The sequence below is a fragment of the Phyllostomus hastatus genome, unplaced genomic scaffold, assembly GCF_019186645.2.
Source record: "Phyllostomus hastatus isolate PE091 unplaced genomic scaffold, TTU_PhHast_1.1 phas_contig_29, whole genome shotgun sequence".
Classification (NCBI taxonomy): Eukaryota; Metazoa; Chordata; class Mammalia; order Chiroptera; family Phyllostomidae; genus Phyllostomus; species Phyllostomus hastatus.
The window spans coordinates 1,622,218-1,644,378 of record NW_025333835.1 but is presented as its reverse complement, the minus strand read 5'-3'; the positions used below and the strand labels follow the sequence as shown (position 1 = coordinate 1,644,378).

The 22,161-nt window shown below is 39.5% G+C and overlaps 1 protein-coding gene and 1 pseudogene across 1 annotated transcript in view; both read left to right on the top strand.

The window, feature by feature from the left end:
- The window catches only part of GTF2F2 (general transcription factor IIF subunit 2), a 154,816-nt gene extending 134,707 nt beyond the window's left edge, over positions 1-20,109 (top strand). The window contains exon 8 of the mRNA XM_045839238.1: positions 19,581-20,109. Within this exon, the coding sequence (XP_045695194.1) occupies positions 19,581-19,700 (120 nt within the window). The 3' untranslated portion in view covers positions 19,701-20,109. The remainder of the gene's footprint in view (positions 1-19,580) is intronic.
- LOC123818900 lies at positions 9,251-9,730 on the top strand (annotated as a pseudogene).
- Positions 20,110-22,161: the final 2,052 nt, after the last annotated feature.

The following is a 22,161-nucleotide window of genomic DNA, read 5'->3' as shown; positions in this document are numbered from 1 at the left end:
CTCTTAGTTGCAAGGAATAGAAACTAAACTTGAACTAGCTTAAACTAAAGTAGAATTTATTGGCTTCAGTAGCTAAGAAGTTTGGGAATGCGTCTAGCTTTAAACATGACCAGATCCAGATACTAATATTATTTAGTTAGAACTTTCTCTTTCCATCTCTCCACATCTCTCTTCATCGTTCTGTGTTTCTTGTCCATTGTTTTTATTTTTAAAGACAGGATCTTCCCATGTGGTAGACAAAATGATCCCCTAAAGCACCTCATAGCTAGCAGCCTCTAAGCAAAAAAACTATCTGCCCTGGTAATTCCAATAAAAACCCCAGGGAAGATCTTATTGATGTGGCAGGGTGGTATGTCCATTCCTTAAACAAGATGATGCAGTAGGAGTACTCTACCGGCCAGGGTGACACGGACACCGGCCCACAGTATCTGCGGCGTTATGGATGAGATACGAGACAAATTCACATGGACTACCAAGTCCTGTGGAGGAAAAGGGACGGCACGGCTACTCTCTCAAGGGGAAAGGGCCCCAACCCTTGCCTTGAATTTGCACAGGAATATAGGTAAAGCTCATTAATCATTGTCAGGCAGTAAGGATCAAACAATAGATAGTATACAAAGAACTATGAGGGCTTATTCTGAGTCAGAGTCTGTTAGCTAAAGGGCTACAAAACTTTGGGAAACAAACTCATTTCCTGTTGGACCCTTATCGTTTAATTGAGAGCATTCTTAGCAAAGCAGGTTTCATGGGATTTTATATATTCTTTCTCAGACCTGATCACCCAGGGAACCCACCCTTTCCAGCACAGGGCTGCACTGCCCTCCTATCACTGTTTCAGGCTTAAGTCAGGCAGCGGAAGTAAGGCATCCAAGAGATGACGGGAGTTCTTGCAAACATAATGAGGACTCAGGCTATGTCAAAGCCAAGGGATGAGGGTCCATCACCCCCTTTTGCTGTAGTCCCCCAAGTCCTTCCCTGGGGCCTCCCTGTGATCATGCCTGTCTTTGGTCATTCCTCCCTTGAGGAATCTTACCGTCATTGGCTAACCGACCAAGCATTGGGGGCCAGGCAGGGTGAAGGAAAAGGAGCAGAAGCAGCGCTCCTTCTAGGGAGATAAGCTTTGTCTCCTTAGTGGCTTATGGTCCAAAGGTCGCTTACTCAGCCTTAGCCGTAGGGGGGTTACAGCTTCTGAAACCTGGCAAGGCGGTTCCCAACACCAGGGCCCACTACCTAGTACAGAGTTAACACCTAATCGATATTAATTATTTTATTGTAATTTCAAGTTTAGTGTGTTCAAAACACAACTCTTGATTTCTGCACCCCTCCAAAGCTTCCCCCAGGTTTCTCCACTTAAAGTGACACCATTGTTCCACAGATTGCTCAGGCCATATACCCCATATTCCTATATCCTCCCTCTTTCTCCCTCTCCCTCTCCCTCTCCCTCTCTCCCTCTCCCTCTCCCTCTCTCTCTCTCTCTCTCTCTCTCTCTCTCTCTCTCTCTCTCTCTCTCTCTCTCTCTCTCTCTCTCTCTCACACACACACACACACACACACACATCTCAGGATTCTTTAGGTTTTATTTATTTTTATTTTTAGAAAGGGAGAAAGGAGGGAGGAGAGAAACATCAATCAGTAGCCTCTTGCATGCCCCCAGCAGAGGACCTGGCCTGCAACCCAGGCATGTGCCCTGACAGGGAATCAAACCAGGAAATTTTCAGTCTGCAGGCCAGTGCTTAGTCCACTGAGCCACACCAGCCAGAGCTTGACTCAGGATCTAAAGGCAGTGGTAACCTTTCTAATTTAAAAAGCTAGCAAACAAAGAGTTGCCTAGTAGTTTGAACCCAGTTGTCCTGACTTCAGTCTAGGAATATCTCTTACCACATTGCTTCTTCTACATTCAGATATATAAACGTGTGTGACAAGCAAGGAAAATATTTTTCTAACACTGGGAATCTCTTTCTAATAAAAAATTTAAAACTAATCTCTCAGGCAGCTGCTTTCTGATTTCTCTGTTATTGAGTCATCATTAATCTAAACCGGGTACATAGAGAATGGAATTTAAGCTTTATCTCAGTTCATTTAGCTCCTAATCCACAGTAAAAATAGATATTTTTAAGTGTTTGAAACTCATTCCAGATTTAGTAGTTAATAAATGCTGTTTTCTCTTTTTTCCCCTAAATTTTTACCATTTGTTTTCTGTTCACATATCTTCTGTCAGTTCTCTTCATTGTCCCTGTAACTGAAAGTTTTTGTTTTTCTTTTTTTAAGAGTTTATTTATTTTTAGAAGAATGGGAAAGAAACATCAATTGGTTGCTTCTCACAGACCTCCACTGGGGACAGGGGCCACAACCTAGGCATGTGCCCTGATCAGGAATTGAACCAACAACATTTTGGCCTGTGGTATAACACCCAACCTGCTGAGCCACACCAGTCTGGGCTGGAAGTTTTTATTTTTAAATTATTGTGTATTGATTATGTCATTATAGTTGTCCCACTACTTCCCCTTTTGCCCTTCCACCCAACATACCCCACTATCTCAGGCAATTCACACACCGTTGTTCATGTCCATGGGTCATGCTTATAAGTTCTTTGACTACTTTGTTTCCTATACTGTACTTTACATCTCCATGGCTGTTGTGTGACTACCTCTCTGTACTTCTTAATCCCCTCACCTCTTCACCCATTCCCCCACAACCCCTCCCATCCATCAACCATCAAAACACTCTCCATATCCATAATTCTCTTTGTTCTTGTTTGCTTATTTTGGTTTTTAGATTCGGTTGTTGATAGATATGTATTTATTGCCATTTTATTGTTCATAGTTTTGACTTTTTCTTAAATAAATCCCTTTAACATTTCACATAATAATGGTTTGGTGATGATGAACTCCTTTAGTTTTTTCTTGTCTGGGAAGTTCTTTATTCTGCCCTTCAATTCTAAATGATAGTTTTGCTGGGTAGAGCAGTCTTGGCTGTAGGGCCCTGTGTTTCATGGCTTTGAATATTTCTTGCCAATCCCTTCCAGCCTACAGAGCTTCTTTTGAGAAGTGAGCTGCCAGTCTTATGGGACCTCACCTGTAGGTAACTAACTGCTGCATTTAATATTTTTTCTCTCTCTTTTTTTTGTTAAGTATGTTTGATTGATTATGCTATTACAGTTGTCACATTTTATCCCTCTTGGCCCCCCTTTGCCTAGTACCCCCATTCCCTCCAGCATACCTCCTCTTTGTGTCCATGACTCTTACATATGAGTTCTTTGGCTTTTCCATTTCCCATACTATTGCCAGCACCCCTCTGTCTATTCTGTATCCACCAACTATGCTTCTTATTCCTTGTACCTTTTCCACCATCTTCACCCCTCCACCTACCGCTAACAACCCTCCGTGTGATCTTTATCTCTATGATTCTCCTGTTCTAGTTGCTTGTCCAGTTTTTGTTGTTTTGTTTTGTTTTGTTTTTAGATTCTGTTGTTGATAGTTGTAAACTTGTCGTCTCTTGACTGTTCATAGTTTTTATCTTTTTCTTAGATAAGTTCCTTCAACATTTCATACAATAAGGGTTGGTGATGATGAACTCCTTTAGCTTTACCTGTTCTTGGAAGTGCTTTATCTGCCTTTGAACTCTAAATGATAGCTTTGCTGGATAGAGTGATCTTGTATGTAGGTCCTTGCTTTTCATCTCTTTGAATACTTCTTGCCAGTTCCTCCTTGCTTGCAAGGTTTCTTTTGAGAAATCAGCTGATAGTCTTATGGGAACTCCTTTGTAGGTAGCTCTCTTTTTTTGTCATGCTGCTTTTAGATTCTCTCTTTATCTTTAACCTTTGGCATTTTAATTATGATGCGTCTTAGTGTGGCCATCTTTGTGTCCAACTTGTTTGGGATGCTTTGAGCTTCCTGGACTTACATATCTATTTCCTTCACCAAATTAGGGACGTTTTAGCTCATTATTTCAAATAAGTTTTCAATTCTTGGTCATCATCTCCTTTTGGCATCCCTGATTCAGATGTTAGTATGCTTAAAGTTGTCCCAGAGGTTCTTAAGCCTTTTCTCATTGTTTTGAATTCTCATTTCTTCTGTCCCGGTTGACTGTTTATTCCTTCCTTTTGTTCCATGTCATTGATTTGAATCTCAATTTCCTTCCCTTCACCATTGGTTCCTTGTATGTTTTTCTTTATTTCACTTTGCATAACCTTCACTTCTTCCTTTATTTTGCCACCATACTCAACATTTCTTTGAGCATCCTGATCACCAGTGCCTTAAACTCTGCATCTGATCTCATAGATTGTCTGTCTCTGTGTTGCTTAGTTCTCTTTCTACAATTTTAATCCATTCCTTCATTTGGGCCTTATCTACCTGTTTTTTTTTTCATTTTGGCAGCCTCCCTGAGTTTCTGTGTATCAGTTAAAGCTGTTTTGATTCCCATGCACTTGTTATGTTGTAAGGGGTGGAGCCTTAGGTATTCGCCAGGGCAGGGCAGCCCACTTTACCACTGGGGTGAGGAAAAGGTCAGAGAGGGCACAGTGCCTCTTGCTTGTCACCCACCCTGTTTCCAGTCACTTCCTCCACTTCCCGTAGCATCTGGTGACCTTCTAGATGCTGCCCTCATGCTGATTCCCAGAGTGCATAAGACGTTCTAGGACCCTGTGGGCCCTTTACACAAACTCTTCTGAGAAACCAGTGGTTTCTTCTACCATGCCAACCCCTACTGGGTTACAGCCAGAGGTTATGAGGCTTTATTTTCCTGTCACTGGAACAGTGGGCTGTGGGTCTGACTTGGGGCCAGGATTGCTCACTCCGTAGTTGTCACTCCCAGTTTTTATCAGCCGTACATTAGTGTGCGACTGCCCATTCTTAGTGTGGGACTGCCCATTCTGTGGGCCACCACTGCAGGTGCTTGACTGCCACCAGCGCCTCTCTGTGCCATGCTGCATCCTCTCTGCCCCTCCTGCCTGTCTGGATGAATGTTGCTTCTTTAAATCCTTGGTTGTCAGACTTCCATACAATTCAATTTTCTGGCAATTTTGGTTGTTTTTTGTCTTCAGATCATTTGTTATCCTTCTTATGGTTGTGTGAGGAGACAAAGTGACCATCTTGGCTGAGAGTCGACAAGACCCTCTATCTTTGACCTTTAGCATTTTAATTACGATGCGTCTTGGCATGGGCCTTTTTGCATCCATCTTGTTTGGGACTCTGTGCTTCCTGGTCTTGCATGTCTATTTCCTTCACCAGATTAGGGAAATTTTCTTTCATCAGTTTTTCAAATAGATTTCCAATTTCCTGCTCTTTCTCTTCTCTTTCTTATATCCCTATGAGGTGAGTGTTGGACCTCTTAAAGTTGTCCCAGAGGCTGCTCACATTATCCACAGGGTTTCTCTGGCTTCTTTCTTCTTCTTATTGTTCTGATTGGTAGTTTTTGCTTCCTTATTATGTTCTGTATAGTTGATTGGATTCTCAGCTTCATCCACTCTAGTGTTGTTTCCCTATAAAGTGTTCTTTATTTCATATTGTGGCCTTCATTTCTGACTGGATCTTTTTTTATGCTGTTGATGACCTCACAGTGTTCCTTAAGCATTCTTATACCAATGTTTTGGACTCTGCAGCTGATAGATTGCTTACCTCCCTTTTGTTTAGCTCTTTTTCTGGAGTTTTGATGTGTTCTTTTCATTTGGGCCATATTTCTTTGTTCATTTTGGCAGCTTCCCACTGTTTGTTTCTATGTATTAGGTAGAGCTGCTATGACTCCATGTCTTGGTAGCATGGCCTATTGTAGCCAGTACCTTGTAGGGTCCAGTGGCACAGCCTCCCCTATCACCCAAGCTGGGTACTTGAGATGTGCCCTTTGTGTGCTGTTGGCAGGTCAATGGGAGGGATTTACCCAGGCCAGTCAGCTACAGGGACAGGCTGTGACCACTGGTCACCAACCTCCACTCCCTGTGGAGGATCAGCTGTGCAGGGGCAGGGTGGTAATGCTCAGACATGGTCTGTAGCTATCCACTGGGTGCGCTGACCTTGGATTTCCCAGTTGCAGACCAATGTCAGCCCATAACCTTTTGCCCAAGGCCACCCTACGTGAGATGTAAGCAATCTGAGGTGGCTGCTACTCATCCTAAGCTTGGAGATTGGCAAAGCCAAACTGTGAATCTAATCTGGCTGCCTCTAGGGTGCGCTGAAGCCATCTGTTTCCTATTTGATAGGTTTTAGGAGCTAAGACCAACTATTCTTATGAAAAAGCAGCTTGGATGTGCCTGTAAATTGGGAGGGTCAGAGCCTCTGGTGATCTCCAAGGCAGGTTACACAGTATTAGCCATGTTGATGGTGTCTATGATATGGCATGAGATTACCAACTCTGCTGGGGGAGAGTTTAGCAAAGGGACAACGGCCTCTGCTCGTCTTGATGCCAACACTTCATTTTCTCCCTGTATACCATTGGAGCCTTTCATGCTGCTACCCTGGTTCCAAAGCTCAGAGGGAGTGAGTCTGAGTAAGTCTGTGTGGGTTCTTTAAGAGGAACTGCTTAGGGCTCCAGGAGTTTCTTCCACTGACTCAGTCCCCCCTGATTTTTACAGACAGAAGTTGTGGGAACTTATCTTCCTGACACTGGGATTCTGGGCTGGGGGGCTTGGTATGGGTCTGAGCCTGCTCACTCCCGAGTTCTCATTCCCAAACTTTTATCCATGTAGGTGTGGGACCAGCCTGTTCCGTGGCTGCGCCCCTCCTACCAGTCTGGGTGGATGTGGTTTCTTTAATTCTGTAGTTGTCAGAGTTCCAGTCATCTCAGTTTCATAGTTATCAGGTTTCTATTCAGCTCAATTTCTGGCATTCCTGAGTGATGGTTGTTCTACATGTTAGTTGTAATTTTGATGTGGTTGTGCAAAGAGGTCAGCCAGGTCTGCCTATGCCACCATCTTGACTGAAAGTCCAGGACTCCTATTTTCTTAAAATAATTATTTGCCATCCTGGCTGGCGTAGCTCAGTGGATTGAGCGCGGGCTGTGAACCAAAGAATCGCAGGTTCGATTCCCAGTCAGGGTACATGCCTGAGTTGCAGGCCATGACCCCCATCAACCGCACATTGATGTTTCTCTGTCTCTCTCTCTCTCTCTCCCTCTCTCTCCCTCCCTCCCTCCTCCCATTCCCTCTCTAAAAATAAATAAATAAAATTTTTTTTAAAAAGCAGATATGCTTAAAAAATAAGTAAATAAAATAAAATAATTATTTGCCAGCTTACGAAATGTGGAGCTTTAGTTAAAAGTTTTAGAATTTGAGATGTCATGCTAAAATAAATTATTAACTATGTTTGAATATAAATGGATGAAATTTAAATATTTATGAATTGTAATATTTTTCTTATGAATAGAATGTTCATAGGAAACATTCAATAGATCTGCTACCAAGTTTATAATGGGATAGTAACATTTTCTCTCTTACTTATTTTGTTAAAGATTTTATTTGTTTATTTATTTATTTATTTTTAGAAAGAGGGGAAAGGAGGGAGAGAAAATCATCACTGTGTGATTGCCTCTTGTGTGCCCCCAACTGCAGACCTGACCCACAACCCAGGCATGTGCCCTGACTGTGAATCGAACTGACAACCCTTTGGTTCACAGACTGGTACCCAATCTACTGAGCCACACCAGCCAGGGCCGTTTTGTCTTTTAATACATGGTTTGTTTCATCCTCTTTTAAATCTTTTTATTATATTTCTTTTTTTTTTAATCGTTGTTCAAGTACAGTTTTCTTTTACTCTCATAAAAAGAGAACCAACTGTATGGGAAAACATATTAGCCAATGATACCTCAGACAAGGGTTTCATCTTCAAAATATATAAAGAACTTACACTACTCTACTCTAAGACAAGCAACCCAGTTAAAAAAATGGGCAAAGGACTTGAACAGATATTTCTCCAAGGAGGACATACAGAGGATCCAGAGACACATGAAAAGATGCTCAGTATCTCTAGCTATCAGAGAGATGCAAATTAAAACCACACTGAGATGCCACTTCACACCAGTCAGAATGGCCATCATAAACAAAGCAACAAACAAAAAGTGTTGGAGAGGTTGTGGAGAAAAGGGGACCCTATATTTCTTTTTTGTGGGTTTTTTTTTAAGATTTTATTTATTTTTAGAGAGAGGGGAAGGGAAGGAGAAAGAGAGGGAGAGAAACACCAATGTGTGGTTGCTTCTTGCGTGCCCCCTACTGGGTACCTGGCCTGCAACCCAGGCATGTGCCCTGATTGGAAATTGAACTGGTGACCCGTTGATTCGCAGGCCGGCACTCAATCCACTGAGCCACACCAGCCAGGGTTTTTTACATATTTTTGAGTGAGTTAAAAGTTGGGGTAAATTTACTAGTATAACCAGTTGACTCCAGATTTTACTTGAGATATTACGTTGATAAAAGCAATATCTAACAAAGGCACCCAGTAAAAAAAATTTTTTTGACATTTATTTTTATATATAAATTACATAGAATTTTCACTTAAGCAATAGGCATTAATATTTATCTTTAATCTGAAAATTGCCATTACCCATAAAATCTTCTCTACCTTTCCAGTCCCATTTGATTTAAAGGGAGGTAAAGTAAGTTTCTAAGCTTGTTAGTTGCTTTCTCCTGAATTTTTTATTTACTCCCTGAACAAACTAGGACTTGTTTTTAGACTTAGAGTTCTTCTGGAAGTTGTCTCAGGAAAGAAATCATTTTCTTTGCATTGGTCTCTGCATTAGAGGAAACATTATGGATTTAGATAAGTGTTTGAAGCCTTCCAGTTTCTCTGCCTGGGAAGGGGAACTGAGATACCAGAAGATAAGCCTGTAGGCTGGCTTTCTTCAGTTCTCTATTGCAACTTTATAAGCCAGTCTTTCCTCCTGGAATGTCCCAAGACAGATATTCTAATTCCATCATTTTTCCAGTACATATGAGCTGATGTACACAGAACTAGCCACTGTTTGACATGTTACTTTACTCATGATAATTTAATAATTAAAAAGATGGTGTTTTCTTGATATGTTGTGAGACCTCAAGAGGTCTCCTTCCACCCCACAAATTGAAAACCTCTATTTTCAATACAAGTTACACTGTTTTGTTTTGTTTTGTTTTTAAGTTATGGTTGAGTGGGTTTTAGTATATTCACAAAGTTGCATATCTATCAACCACAGTCAATTTTAGAACACTTTCTTCACTTTAGAGGGCAACTCTGTACCTATTAACAATCATTCCTGCGGAACCGCCGTCTTCCAGTAATTCGCCAAAATGACTAACACAAAGGGAAAGAGGAGAGGTACCCTCTAGGCCTTTTAGAAAACATGGAGTTGCTTCTTTGGCTACATACATGTGAATCTACAAGAAAGGTGATATTGTAGATATTAAGGGAATTGGCATGGTTCAGAAAGGAATGCCCCACAAACGTTACCATGGCAAAACTGAAAGAGTCTATAAAGTCACCCAGCATACGGTGGGCATTGTTGTAGACAAACAAGTTAAGGGCAAGATTCTTGCCAAGAGAATTGATGTACAAATTGAACATATTAAGCACTCAAAGAGTCGAGATAGCCTCTTGAAATGTGTGAAGGAAAATGATCAGAAAAAGAAGGAAGCCAAAGAGAAAAAGGTACCTGAGTGAACTTTCAACTGAAGAGTCAGCCTGCTCCACCCAGAGAAGCACACTTTGTGAGAACGACCGGAAAGGAGCCTGAGCTGTTGAAACCCATTCCCTATGAATTCATAGCATGATAAATGTGGGGAAAAAAAAAAAAGACTTCTATACTGGAAATCATCACCATCATCATCATCATCATCTTTCCCCTTATGCTGGAACCTAGGCAACCTCTGATCTGCTTTCTGTCTCTATAGATTTGCCTACCCTGGACATTTCGTATAAATGGAATCATAAAGTACATGATCTCTTAATGACTGACTTCTTTCATTTAGGCGTAATATTTTCATGTTTTATCCATTTTGTGGCATGTGTCAGCATTTTGTTCCTTTTTATTGCCAAATAGTATACCATTATATACCAATATAATTTACTATATTCAAACAAGTTATACAACATTTTGTTTATTCACTCATGGATGGGCATTTGACCTGTTTTCACTTTCTGACTGTTATGAGTAAAGCTGCTATGACCATTCATGTACAGGTTTATGTGTAAAGATATGTTTTTATTTCTCTTGGGAGTAAAATTGCTGGATCATTGTGGTAACTTTTTAACCTGAGGAACTGGCAGATTGTCATCAATCCTTCTTTAATCCTTAGCCAGCAAAAACTTTTACTCTCTGTTCCAAGTATCACAAAGTAAATAATGTTTCATCACTGGGAATGCTAGGTAACTTTCTGAAAATTCTCTCTTGGTAAAATATATACCTAGAGAGTCTTTCTGTATGCCATTTAGTTTCTAGCAACATTTTCAAGTAAACAAGTAATAACTATGAAAATTGGTATCTTCTTATATTTTGTACATTTCAAACTATACCTCACACCAAATGCAGTAATGTAAGGTTCTAAATGCCATGGTTCTAAGTGCAAGAAATCATATTTAAATTCCAAATGGACTTTTATTTTTTTGTCTTTACCTATTAAACTTTGGATATCTCTGATTGTATTTTCCTTATTAACAGTTTCAACATTAAATATGTATATAGACACACAAACACTTTTTTCCTAGTTCAAAGCCATCATATCCCAGCCTTGGAATAACCAGCCATATTCTAAGGTTATATTACATTCAGCATATAAATAGTATAGTTTAGAAAGTGTCATTAAGCAAGAGGTTAAAATTAAAGGTTTTGTCCCAAAGGAAGGAAACTTTAACTGACTTATGCAAACATGTCAATCTTTTGCCAAATCCAGATAGATGAAAATGATTTACAAATATTAATGCAGTAATGAATTGTTTTCTCAGAACTTGGATTAAGCCATAAGGTAGGCCAGGGGTTCGGGGGTGGGGTATGTGCTTTGACCATTTCATTACCCATCATCTCTCTGCTTCTTAAGAGTTTTACAATGAGAGGAATACAGCCAGTGGGGCCCTGAGAGGAAGACGGGGCCAGGATCTAGTAGAAAAGCAGAGGTGAAACCAAAAGGAGAAAAATGCCAAGGTGACCCATGTTCCATAGATGTTTCCAGCATCACCTTTCCTTTCCTCTTCACAGTTTTCTGTATGTAAAGCAGTCACCTTGCTTCACAACTTATGCCTAATGTGTAGTTTTATGTTGTTTTTTTTTTAAGTTGAGTCTTTTTTTTTAAGATTTTATTTATTTTAGAGAGGGGAAGGGAAGGAGAAAGTGAGAGATAGAAACATTAATGTGTGGTTGCCTCTCATGTGCCCTGCCCCCAACTGGGGACCTGGCCTGCAACCTAGGCATGTGCCCTAGACTGGAAACCGAACCAGTGACCCTCTGATTCGCAGGTCCATGCTCAATCCACTGAGCTATGCCAGCCAGGGCTATAGTTTGTTTATTTATTTATTTTTTTAAAATATCAAACCAACTTTTAATTAATGTTCTTGTACTGGTTAATGAATAAACTGAAAAAGCAATGGAATGCAAGAGTAGATAGTAATAAAGTTTCTAAAGCTAATTAAAATGTAAAATATCATATAAGTGGCATACTAATTAGTGAATAAAATATAAATTATTAAGTAAATTGCACTAGAACCTGGAAATCATACTGAGAAAAAGTAAAGTTGGATCCATTCTTCCCATCTAAAAAGTAAACTTAAATTGAACCAATAAATACTTTAATATAAGTATTAAAACAAAGCAATTTAGAAATTATTTTAAACATTAAATATTTCAAGTAATCTATTATATAAATATTATATACAGATACAAACCTATAAACCAATGTTCAAATGACTAAAAATAAAATACAGAAATAGGGAAAAGACAGTTCATGAAATGGGCTCTTGAACATATGAACATTAAGTAAGATGACATTTTACTGGTTTCTAAAATTTCACCTGTCAGAGAGAATTTTCACTGAGAGAATTCAGAGTCAGTGGCATTGTGCAGTTCTCAGCTGAGTGTAGAGAGCGCATTGATGTTTCCTCTTTCTTGAACCCATTCCAAGGGGAGTTGTGAACCAGCCCAGCCTAGACACCTGGATAACAAGGAATATGGCCCAGCTGCCCAGCCTACCCCTGTTTTCCAGAAACAAACCTGCAAATACCTATATACGGAGCTCCCTCCTGGCTTGTTGCTGGCCCAGCTTAGACCAGAGCAGTTGAACAGCTGAACTCAACCTAAACTGCAGATCCAAAGTATCACTAAATATTAAGTGGTCATTGTTTTAAAGCAGTAATTTTAAAGTTAAATGTAATGCATATCACTTTGTTCCATGGGAATATGCAACTGATTCAAAATTTACAGTATATTTAAAGAATAAAAACATTGTAAATTTCTTTTATCTCCATTGTTACAGATTTAACATTCCAAGATCAGGAAGTATGTTGTAGAAAGTGGAAAGAGCATGGGTTTGGGAGACAAGAGAACCACATTCTAGATTAGGATTTGCCATTTCCTGCCTGTACAGAATTTGTTAAATGTCCAGTCTTTTAGACCTTCAATTTTATAAACATTAAAAGGTATGAAGTAATCAAGTAATAATGATATGTTTTATATCATTAGTTTGTAGGGAAACCACCCACACAAGGTCTATTGCTCACTTCTTCCTACTGTAAGCACTCACAATAGAAGTTTTTGGCTTCATTTTTTAATATTAATTGATTGTCACACTCATGTGGAATGAATCCTGTGTCAGAAGGAGGAAGGCTATCCTTCCATTCCAGCTTCTGTGCAGCCACCACAATTTTTCAGACCAGTAACAGCCATTGGGTACTGAATCTGTGGGGTTTTGTGTGTGTGTGTGTGTGTGTTTTCATTTTTCTTGACTAAAGTTAATAGATTCTTTTATTATACTTTTCTGTCTATATTGGGCTTCAGTTTTCTATGACATAATTTTGTTTTAATATTTTAATTTTTATAATTAATTCTGACAAAGAATCTAGAAGCAGGTTATCAAAAAGTCTAATAACTATTATAGCTCACAGCCATTACCAAAGCTGGAAGAACTTCCATTTTCTATTTTCTACTTTCTTTTTTTAATATATTTTATTGATTATGCTATTACAGTTGTCCCATTTCCCCCCTTCACTCCCCTCCACGCTATACATTCTCTCCCACCCATATCCCCCCTTTAGTCATGCCCATGTGTCATACTTACAATTTCCTTAGCTTCTACATTTCCCATACTATTCTTACCCTCCCCCTATCTATTTTCAACCTACATTCGATGCTACTTATTCTCTGTACCTTTTCCCCCTCTCTCCTCCCCCCCCACTCCCCTGTTGCTAACCCTCCATGTGATCTCCATTTCTGTGGTTCTGTTTCTGTTCTAGTTGTTTGCTTAGTTTCTTTTGGTTTTGCTTTTGCTTTAGGTGTGGTTGTTAATAATTGTGAGTTTGCTGTCCTTTTACTATACATGTTTTTTCTTCATCTTTTCTTAGACAAGTCCCTTTAACATTCATAAAATAAGGGCTTGGTGATGATGAACTCCTTTAACTTGACCTTATCTGAGAAGCACTTTATCTGCCCTTCCATTCTAAATGAGAGCTTTACTGGATAGAGCAATCTGGGATGTAGGTCCTTGTCTTTCATGACTTGGAATATTTCTTTCCAGCCCCTTCTTGCCTGTAAGGTCTCTTTTGAGCAATCAGCTGACAGTCTGATGGGAACTCCTTTGTAGGTTACTATCCCCTTATCTCTTGCTGCTTCTAGGATTCTCTCCTTCATTTTTACCTTGGCCAATGTAATTATGATGTGCCTTGGTGTGTTTCTTCTTGGGTCCAACTTCTTTGGGGCTCTCTGAGCTTCCTGGATTTCTTGGAAGTCTATTTCCTTTGCCAGAGTGGGGAAGTTCTCCTTTATGATTTGTTCAACTACGTGCTCAATCTGTTGCTTTTCCTCTTCCCCTTCTGGTACCCCTATAATTCGGATGTTGGAACGTTTAAAGATGTCCTGGAGGTTCCTAAGCTTCTCCTCGTTTTTTTTGAATTCTTGTTTCTTCATTCTTTCCTGCTTGGTTGTTTTTTTCTTCCTTCTGGCCCACGCTATTGTTTTGAGTCCATTTCCTTCCCTTCACTGTTGGTTCTCCGTGCATCTTCCTTCATCTCTTTTATGGTAACCTGCATTTTTTTCATCTAATTTGTGCCCAAAATCAACCAATTCTTTGAGCTTCCTGATCACCAGTGCTTTGAACTGTGCATCTGATAGATTGGCTATTTCTTGTTCGCTCAAAAGGATGAGTCCTTGGGGACTGATCTGTTCTTCTGTTGGAGACGTGTCTCTCTCTTTCTCCCCTCTCCCCCACCCCTTCTGATTGCTCTTGTTACAGTGAAGGGAGGAACCTTAGGTGTTCCCCTGGGCTGGGCACCCCAGTCGCTAGATTGTGACATTGTATGTGGGGGTGGGTGCGGGCGGGGCGGGAGGGAACAATGGCGGTAGCTCTGTTGTCCTAGGATCTCAGTCCCTTCTCTGGGATCCTGGGTTGCGCGCTCTGCCCTGGTCCACAATGCCGCCTCACTCCCGGAAGTTCTCACCCATCTCTGCACGCCACGACCCGCACCCGCTCCTCCTCTCAGCCCCTCCTACTGGCCTGGATGAACGGGTCTACTTCAACTTCTTGGCTGTCTGACTTCCATTCAGATAAATTCTCTGTCAGTTCTGGGTGTTATTCTGGCTCTAAATTGTTGTTCTAATCTTGATTGTGCGTGGAGGTATGGTGCGTCCACCTATGCCTCCATCTTGCCGGAAGTCTCTGTTTATTTTTTTTTTTAATGAAAGAATTTTGTTCCTTGGAGCCACTAGCATATTCATCAGTAAGTTCTCCCCTGACCTTGGATAAAGGAGTCACAGACACACAAAAATCGCATAAATGTGAAGTGATACCTTGACATTATTACAGAACTGATAATGCCCTTGGATCACTTTATAAGAAGCATACATGTAGAGTGATTTCCCTTTGGTGACTGCATTAACCAATGCTGTAGTCTTTGGTGTAGCTTTGCATATTGCATATTCATTCCAGTCTTCTTTGGGAACATTTTGTGATTAGAAGTCTAGTAGAGTTGTATTATTGGCTTATTACTTTAAGTAGTTTTACTTGATGATCAGCTTTCTATCAAAGATAATCTTTTTGATCGACTTCTTGGAATTATTTTCATAATGCTTAAGACTGAAATTCCTGATGAAATGAAAGGCAGATAAATCCTCCATTTGGTTGGCAGAGAGTAGAAATGGTGGGGGTTTGAGGAAGGGAAGGAGGGAGAAAAAGACACTAAAATAGTGGGCTGTGGTGCCTTATGACTACATAGGTTTGTCTTGATCTTGAAGAGAGGTTAGGAATTTCATCTGTGGATTTCTGGCTTTTTAGCTGCCACAATTGTGTCTTTACTCACAAATGCAAACCATAGCCTATCACTTTACTTCTTTGATTTAGTATATGCTTTGCCTTTTCCTTCCAAGGAAGCTGTAATATTCTATCCCTTTTTTCTCCACATGAAGACTTACTGCAAATACTCTCCTACACATCCCTTTGATATGAAGAACTGCTGGACCTCAGCCAGTTTATTCAGATCTTGTTCTGCAGCACTGCACAGAGTCAGCAATTGGAAATCTCTCTAATTTTGTGTGACATAAAGGTGATCTACTCAGTTCTAGACCCCTTTGTTTAAAATACAGGTAGGCAAAAGATCACATTAAAAAGTCAGTGTTTAGAATAAGTAAGAGGAGGAGAACCAGTTTTTCTTGGTATCTGCATGGAATTACCATTCAATTCAAGTGATTAAATATATACCTTCAAACAACCTAATATCTTGACTCAGGCTAGGTTAGGTGCTCTTTTTCAGTGCTCCCATAATATCCTGTGTATGTATTCTTATTACTCTGCTTCTGTGTTATTTCATGATTGCCTGTTGTATGCCTTAAGTCTCCTGCCTGCCCCACATATCTTTATCTTAAACTGTGAACTCTGTGAGGATAAAAATTGAGTCGTACCACTCTACCTGGTACATAGTGGGTGCCAAAATAAATATTTGTGTGAATACATGAGTTTTTAAAAAGGAAAGTTACTCTTCAATCCTATTAGAACCTTAAAAATTTCCCCCTCCATTGGCTTTGTCTCCAACAATATTTTAGCACTGTGATACAGATTTTAGTAATAAATGTTATTCAAATTCAGGTAAACAATTTAATGAATCAACTTTTATTTCTCCAACTGAGTCATTGCCCTATAAGTTAATTAGAGCCTGAATTTCATTTCTAAAAATGAAAAGAACTAGAGCCCTGACCAGTGTGGCTAAAGGTTGCTGGTTCAATTCCTGATCAGAGCACATGCCTGGATTGCAAGCTCAGTCCCTGGTCAGGGCGTGTACAAGAGGTAACCAATCAATGTTTCTCTCATGTGGATTCTTCCCTCTCTTCTCCCCTCTACAAAAAATAAGTAAATAAAATCCTTTTTAAAAAAAGAGAGAAAAGAACTGGAATTACCTTAGTTTATCCCTATACCTTGTGAGTGATGTCCCCTCAAGCACCCCCTTCAATTCTCTTAGATCCTTTGTTTACTCTTAAGCACACCCTGTCCGTTCAGCATAAGTGAGCTAAGCCTCTGTAATGTGCAAGCAGGCACTATAATAGGAACATGGTTTGATGGGAGAGATGGACATTCAAATAAAGGCTTATAATATATCATGAAAACCTTATTGAGAGCTGGGACTGTTAGGGAAAGTTTCCCTGAGAAAGTGACATTTGTGCCAAATCTTAAAGGATGAGGGGTTTAGATTTTTGGGGCGGGGGTGAGCATTACAAGAAAAGGGAACAGCATATGGAAAAAACTAGAAGCCTACAGACACAGAAATGGCAAGTAGATATAAAGGAAAGTATTAGAAGATGAAGCCAAAGGTTAAAAAAAAAAGCAGACCTGAATGGATTCCTGCAAAGAGTTTGGAATTTAACCTGTAGGCCTAAAGGGAAGTCATTGAAAAATTTTAAACAGAGGAATGATATGATCTCACTATTTTCTACTTGTGTCTTTCCTTCAAGGATTTTCTGACCCTGTTTTTCCGTATCATTACTACTACTTTCTCTGCTAATGATTGTTGCCAAGTTAACTCATTTGGTTAGAGTAAAATGGTCTTAGGTTGCAGTTGGGAACATTATAAAACTGTATATAAAAACTACATTTGGAAATGTAGAGAGTTGCCTTCCTCTCCCCCTAACCCCCTACCAAAAAAAAAAAATCTGTACCATAGCTAGATAATGTGACCCTAATCCCATCTTGTTACCTAATGTAGTAAATTGATAGTCTTTGAATATGTCATTCCATTCTTACTGCAAAAAGGAAAAAAGTGATGTTTTTGTTTAAAAACTAATGTTCTGTAACCTTTTGATATACTACTTTAGCAAAATAAAGATGGACTACACAAGCAACTGAATTGTTACACTTAAGACTTTCTTAATATTTTGTGTTTAACCCTTTTTAGGCTTTTCATGTTCTATATTTAGATTATAAGTGAGCACACTAGACTTGAAACCAAGAGAGCTTCTATCAGGCAACCACAGTACTCATGGTGATTGTTGTTTTCATTTTTGACCCATTGCAAAGCGTCCGCAGTTTCATGATTATGCACAGGGTCTTAGCTAGTCTCACAAGAAATCATTTTTGAATTTTGACAAAGCTGTCATTCTTGGCATCTAAACTGAAGATAATTTGTGGCCAACCCATCATTTTCCATTTGTGAGTTTTGTTTAATTAGAAAGTAGTTTATGAGGTGTCCTATATTCTAAATGTAATTTTAAGTGACAGATGGATGGCACACATGCACATGACCTGGATGTCTCAAGCCTTTTTGCTTACTCACGCACAAGGGTCTTGATAAAGCCAGCTGCAGGTCTGGGAGACCAGCAAGCCTCCTCCTGGGGAAACCCAGGGGTCATTTGATTCATTGCTGCCACCTGCTGGGAGCTGGCCGCTGAAATGGGAAGGCTGCTGACCTGGTAGAACTGAGCCCAAGCAGGGCCACAGAAGGAACTCGTGTGCACGTAGTTCCAGAACTAATCAGCTGTTGTTTCTAGATGACAACTTACCCTTAAGTAAGAGGACTTTATAAACTGTACAATATTATACCAATGTAAGGTGGTATTAGGTTACGTTGGTTAACACATAATGTCCAGCAATGATAAGACTCAGAATACTTCAGAGACTCAAAAATCCTAGAATATTAGAGCTGGGAGAATCCCTAAAGCAGATGCTGTGGAACTTTAGTTAAATCAGAGTTTCTTGGGGTCTTTTGGAAATGCAGATACCCAGGCCTGGCCCCAAAGAGTTTGATTCACTAGGCCTAAAATGGGTCTTATTTAACAAGCGTCCCATGAGGTTCTGATGCAGGTAGTCTAGCACCACACTCAAGAAGGGCACTGCCGTAAACACTATCTAGGTAAGAGCTTATCAGTCATTTTTTTAATCAGTGCCTTATTTCAATAAATATAGTATTACATATTTCATCAAAGAGATAAGTCACTATAATACTGTAACTGGTTCCTTGAAGCATACACACAAACATCATTTTTGGATTGGTTTATTGTACAGCGGGGGGGAAAAACAATCACTTTTAAATGATTAACTTTTCTGTCTGCTCCAAGAAGGAGGTAAAGTACTATAATTTATACCGGTTAGTTTATAGTGGATGCTTTTGGCAAGCAGAGGTAAGATTTGGTATTGCATTTATCACAGCCATCATTTCCATAAACCTAGTAATCATTTGGTATTAATATCTGTTGAATTTTCAGGGACCTGAAATACCACAATGCAGAGTTCTGCTCTACAGTAGCTATCTGCTTGCCTCCTTCCTTCCTTAGGAGGAGCCACACATGACAAAGCTGCTGCCCCCAGGGTTTTAGCAGGGCTAACTATCACTTCTTATCCTCACTCAGTCTTGATAAGCTTGGCCAAGATAACAATAGTAAAGACAAAAATGACTTTCCTTATTACACAGGAAAAAGTAAGTGATCTGAGAGCAAATTTGAAAACTCAGCTTACAACTGAGAATTCTGGATACCTGTCATGTGCTTGCCTCATAGAATATTATTGTTCCAAAAATATTTGTCATGTTTTATGTGCTACTGCTTCTGAAATGACTGGTTCAAGAATTATTGTCTCTGAACTTAGGCCACTGAACTCAGAGGCAGGTTACACTTGGTATACAGTGTCATCTTAGTAAGCATTGGGCACCAATAATTTTCTAGGCTTTTTTTTAACTCTCAGGTCATTGTCATTCAGGACTTCCAACCTCTTTAATGTAGATGATCATATATTGAATGCAGTTATCATATATTGCATGTATAGAATTGAAAGGCAGTTTATTGAACCTCTTTATAGAGAAACCTTGTTGTGTTTACAGCATCATAATTTTTATTACTTATAAAATGTGATTTGGTATATCATTTTATGTTAAATTTTGTTTCCAGCCTTCACAATCTCATCTCTTTGGGTTTTTTTGTTTGTTTGTTTTGGGTTGTTTTTTTAGGGCTACCTGAAGGAAATCTTAAAAGAAATTGGTATTCAAAATGTAAAAGGAATCCACAAAAACACATGGGAGCTGAAACCAGAATATAGACACTATCAAGGAGAAGAAAAGAGTGATTAAGAAGACTCTAAGCCAGCATGCTAACAGAACTCAAGGGTGATGTGTTAAACATACTGCGTTGATACTTGAGCACTTGAGCACCATCTGTTACAGGGGTAAAATGACTGATACTATGATTTCTCTAGGTAAATTTTTTAAACAATAATTCTTGAAAAGTTACTTGTTTTTTTAAGAAATAACAAATTTATTTATAGACTTAACTTGTATTAAATCAGATTATTCATGTGAGGATAAGATGTTATGTAATTAAAGCAAATCAAGGAAATAACTATCCACTGAGATAAATATTTTTCTGTATTATTTGATTTTTTTAAACATCAGAACACCAGAATTCTGAGGGTGAGTGCCACTGCACTAAGAAAATTTTTATCCTTGCATTCTCACTGTGAAATAAATCTGGATTAAGGAACATGGTCCCTGTTTTCCTGCCCTGCCTCCAGCTGTCTTATCCTACTTTGTTCTGATGTGGGAAGCAAACCATTTCCCAGTTGCCTTCTAATTCTTAATTATTTGAGACTTGGTGTCAGGAAGCAAGTGGATAATGGTATGATAAATCTGTATAGGACTGAGGATCCTTGATGCCTGTTGTGTGCTTGGTTTGTAGCATAGAACTTTCCCAGAACCTTGTCTTGTTTGGAACTGCCCTGAATCACACCTGTCTTCTACCCCTGCCTTTTGTTTTTGTGGTGACAGTGCCTGCTAGGGGGAACTTGGTGACTGCTAATAGCGTTTCCAGATCAGAGTTGTGTGTCATTTGAAGTCATGCTTTGCTATTTCTGCAGACCTGGTTTTTTTTTTGTTTTTTTGGTTTTTTTCAGCTTATTTTAGTTACCTTTAGCTCATCATACCTGACAGTATCTGCTTGAGTCTTTTAAACACTTAATTTGAGTCTCTTAAACACTTGTTACCTTTCAATAGGATAGCTGATTTGTGTAGTAGACTGGTGTCATTCCTGATTAGTTTTTTGGAATTGCTTTCTTAATCATTACTAAAATATTGGCCATGGAAGAGACACCCTTTAACCTGGGTTTCCATATTCTTTCTTTTCATAAAGATTTTTTTTTTTAATTTTTAGAAAAGGGGGAAGGCAGGGAGAGGGGGAGAGAAACGTCCATGTGCAAGAGATACATCAATTAGTCACCTCTCACGCACCTTCTACTGGGGACCTGGCCTGCAGTCCGGGAATGTGCCCTGACTCAGAATCGAACCAGTAACCTTGTGGTTCACAGGCCAGGACTCAATCCACTGAGTCACACCGACCAGGGCTGGGTTTCCATATTCTTTTATTTCAGGACTCTCTTACTCAGAAAACATGCTTTTGACAGCAGAAATGAAGAAGTAAAAATCCTAAACCCTAAACCATTGTGAGATTGAGAGGAAGGCTAATACACAGGAAGGCCTTATATAATAATGAGATTGTTAAAACTCAGCCAGTACAGGAATTTAGGGCCTGTTTTAACTGTCAAAATGTAATAAGATATGTTTTCTGGGCATTGGAAAGATTTTAAATTACTTGTTGCCACAGTAACTTCTAAAGTGATACATCTTAAAAAAGAGAACAGAATTTTCTCTGTTGTATTATAAGTAGCTCTTGTGGGTTTCAGCAGTATTGCAGTTCTTATGGGTCTATGAACAAATTTTCTTTGAAGCATATTTTGATCAATGTTGGTATACATCAGTGAAATAAAAGTAAACACTTTTCAGGTGCTTACGCGCTGGACAGTATGTTAAATGCTCTAAAATATCTCATCGAATCCTCAGATATAGTGCTGAAAGATAATGTCCATTTTATAGAACCATTTCCTGCCCACCATACATACCCTCATGAATACTGCTCCCTCTTTGGAGGAATGCCACCCTTAGGGCAAAGTGAGTAAAAGAGTGTACTTACTTTCTAAAAACTTGCCCTCCCCCTATGCCCCCAATCATACCTGCAGACCAGGAAGATGGTGCTGATTGCAGACAGAGTTGTGAGGAGGGGAGTTTATCTCTGGCATCTGTGCTTGAATTCAGACATCTAAACAGCCCTTCTCACCTCCCCCCTTTAAAGTGAAGATCCTTTTACTAAAATTTGAATTTCTGTTATACTTCAAGTACCTGGGGTAGGGTGTGTGCTGTGTGACTTTAGAGTGGACTCTTTTAGACCTCCATCAGACTTAAGGAGCCCAGTGGAATATGACAGGCAGTGGGGCACTGAGCTGAAGGGGAGCTGCCTTGGATTAAGACTTCACGTGCTGCAGACACCCCTTTCATATCAATACATTAGCCATCTTCCCTGTCATTTTTGTAAGAGTCCAGGAGATGATAAACTGCTTCTCTTTTTGATTGAGTTTTCTTTCTAACGTATGTGCAGAGCAGGTTCCTGAGTATAGTTTCATTTGCATGAAGTGTAAGAGGTATCAGAGATCACTTTTGAACCTGCCTTTTCACATACTCACATTACTTTGAGCAGGTACCACTG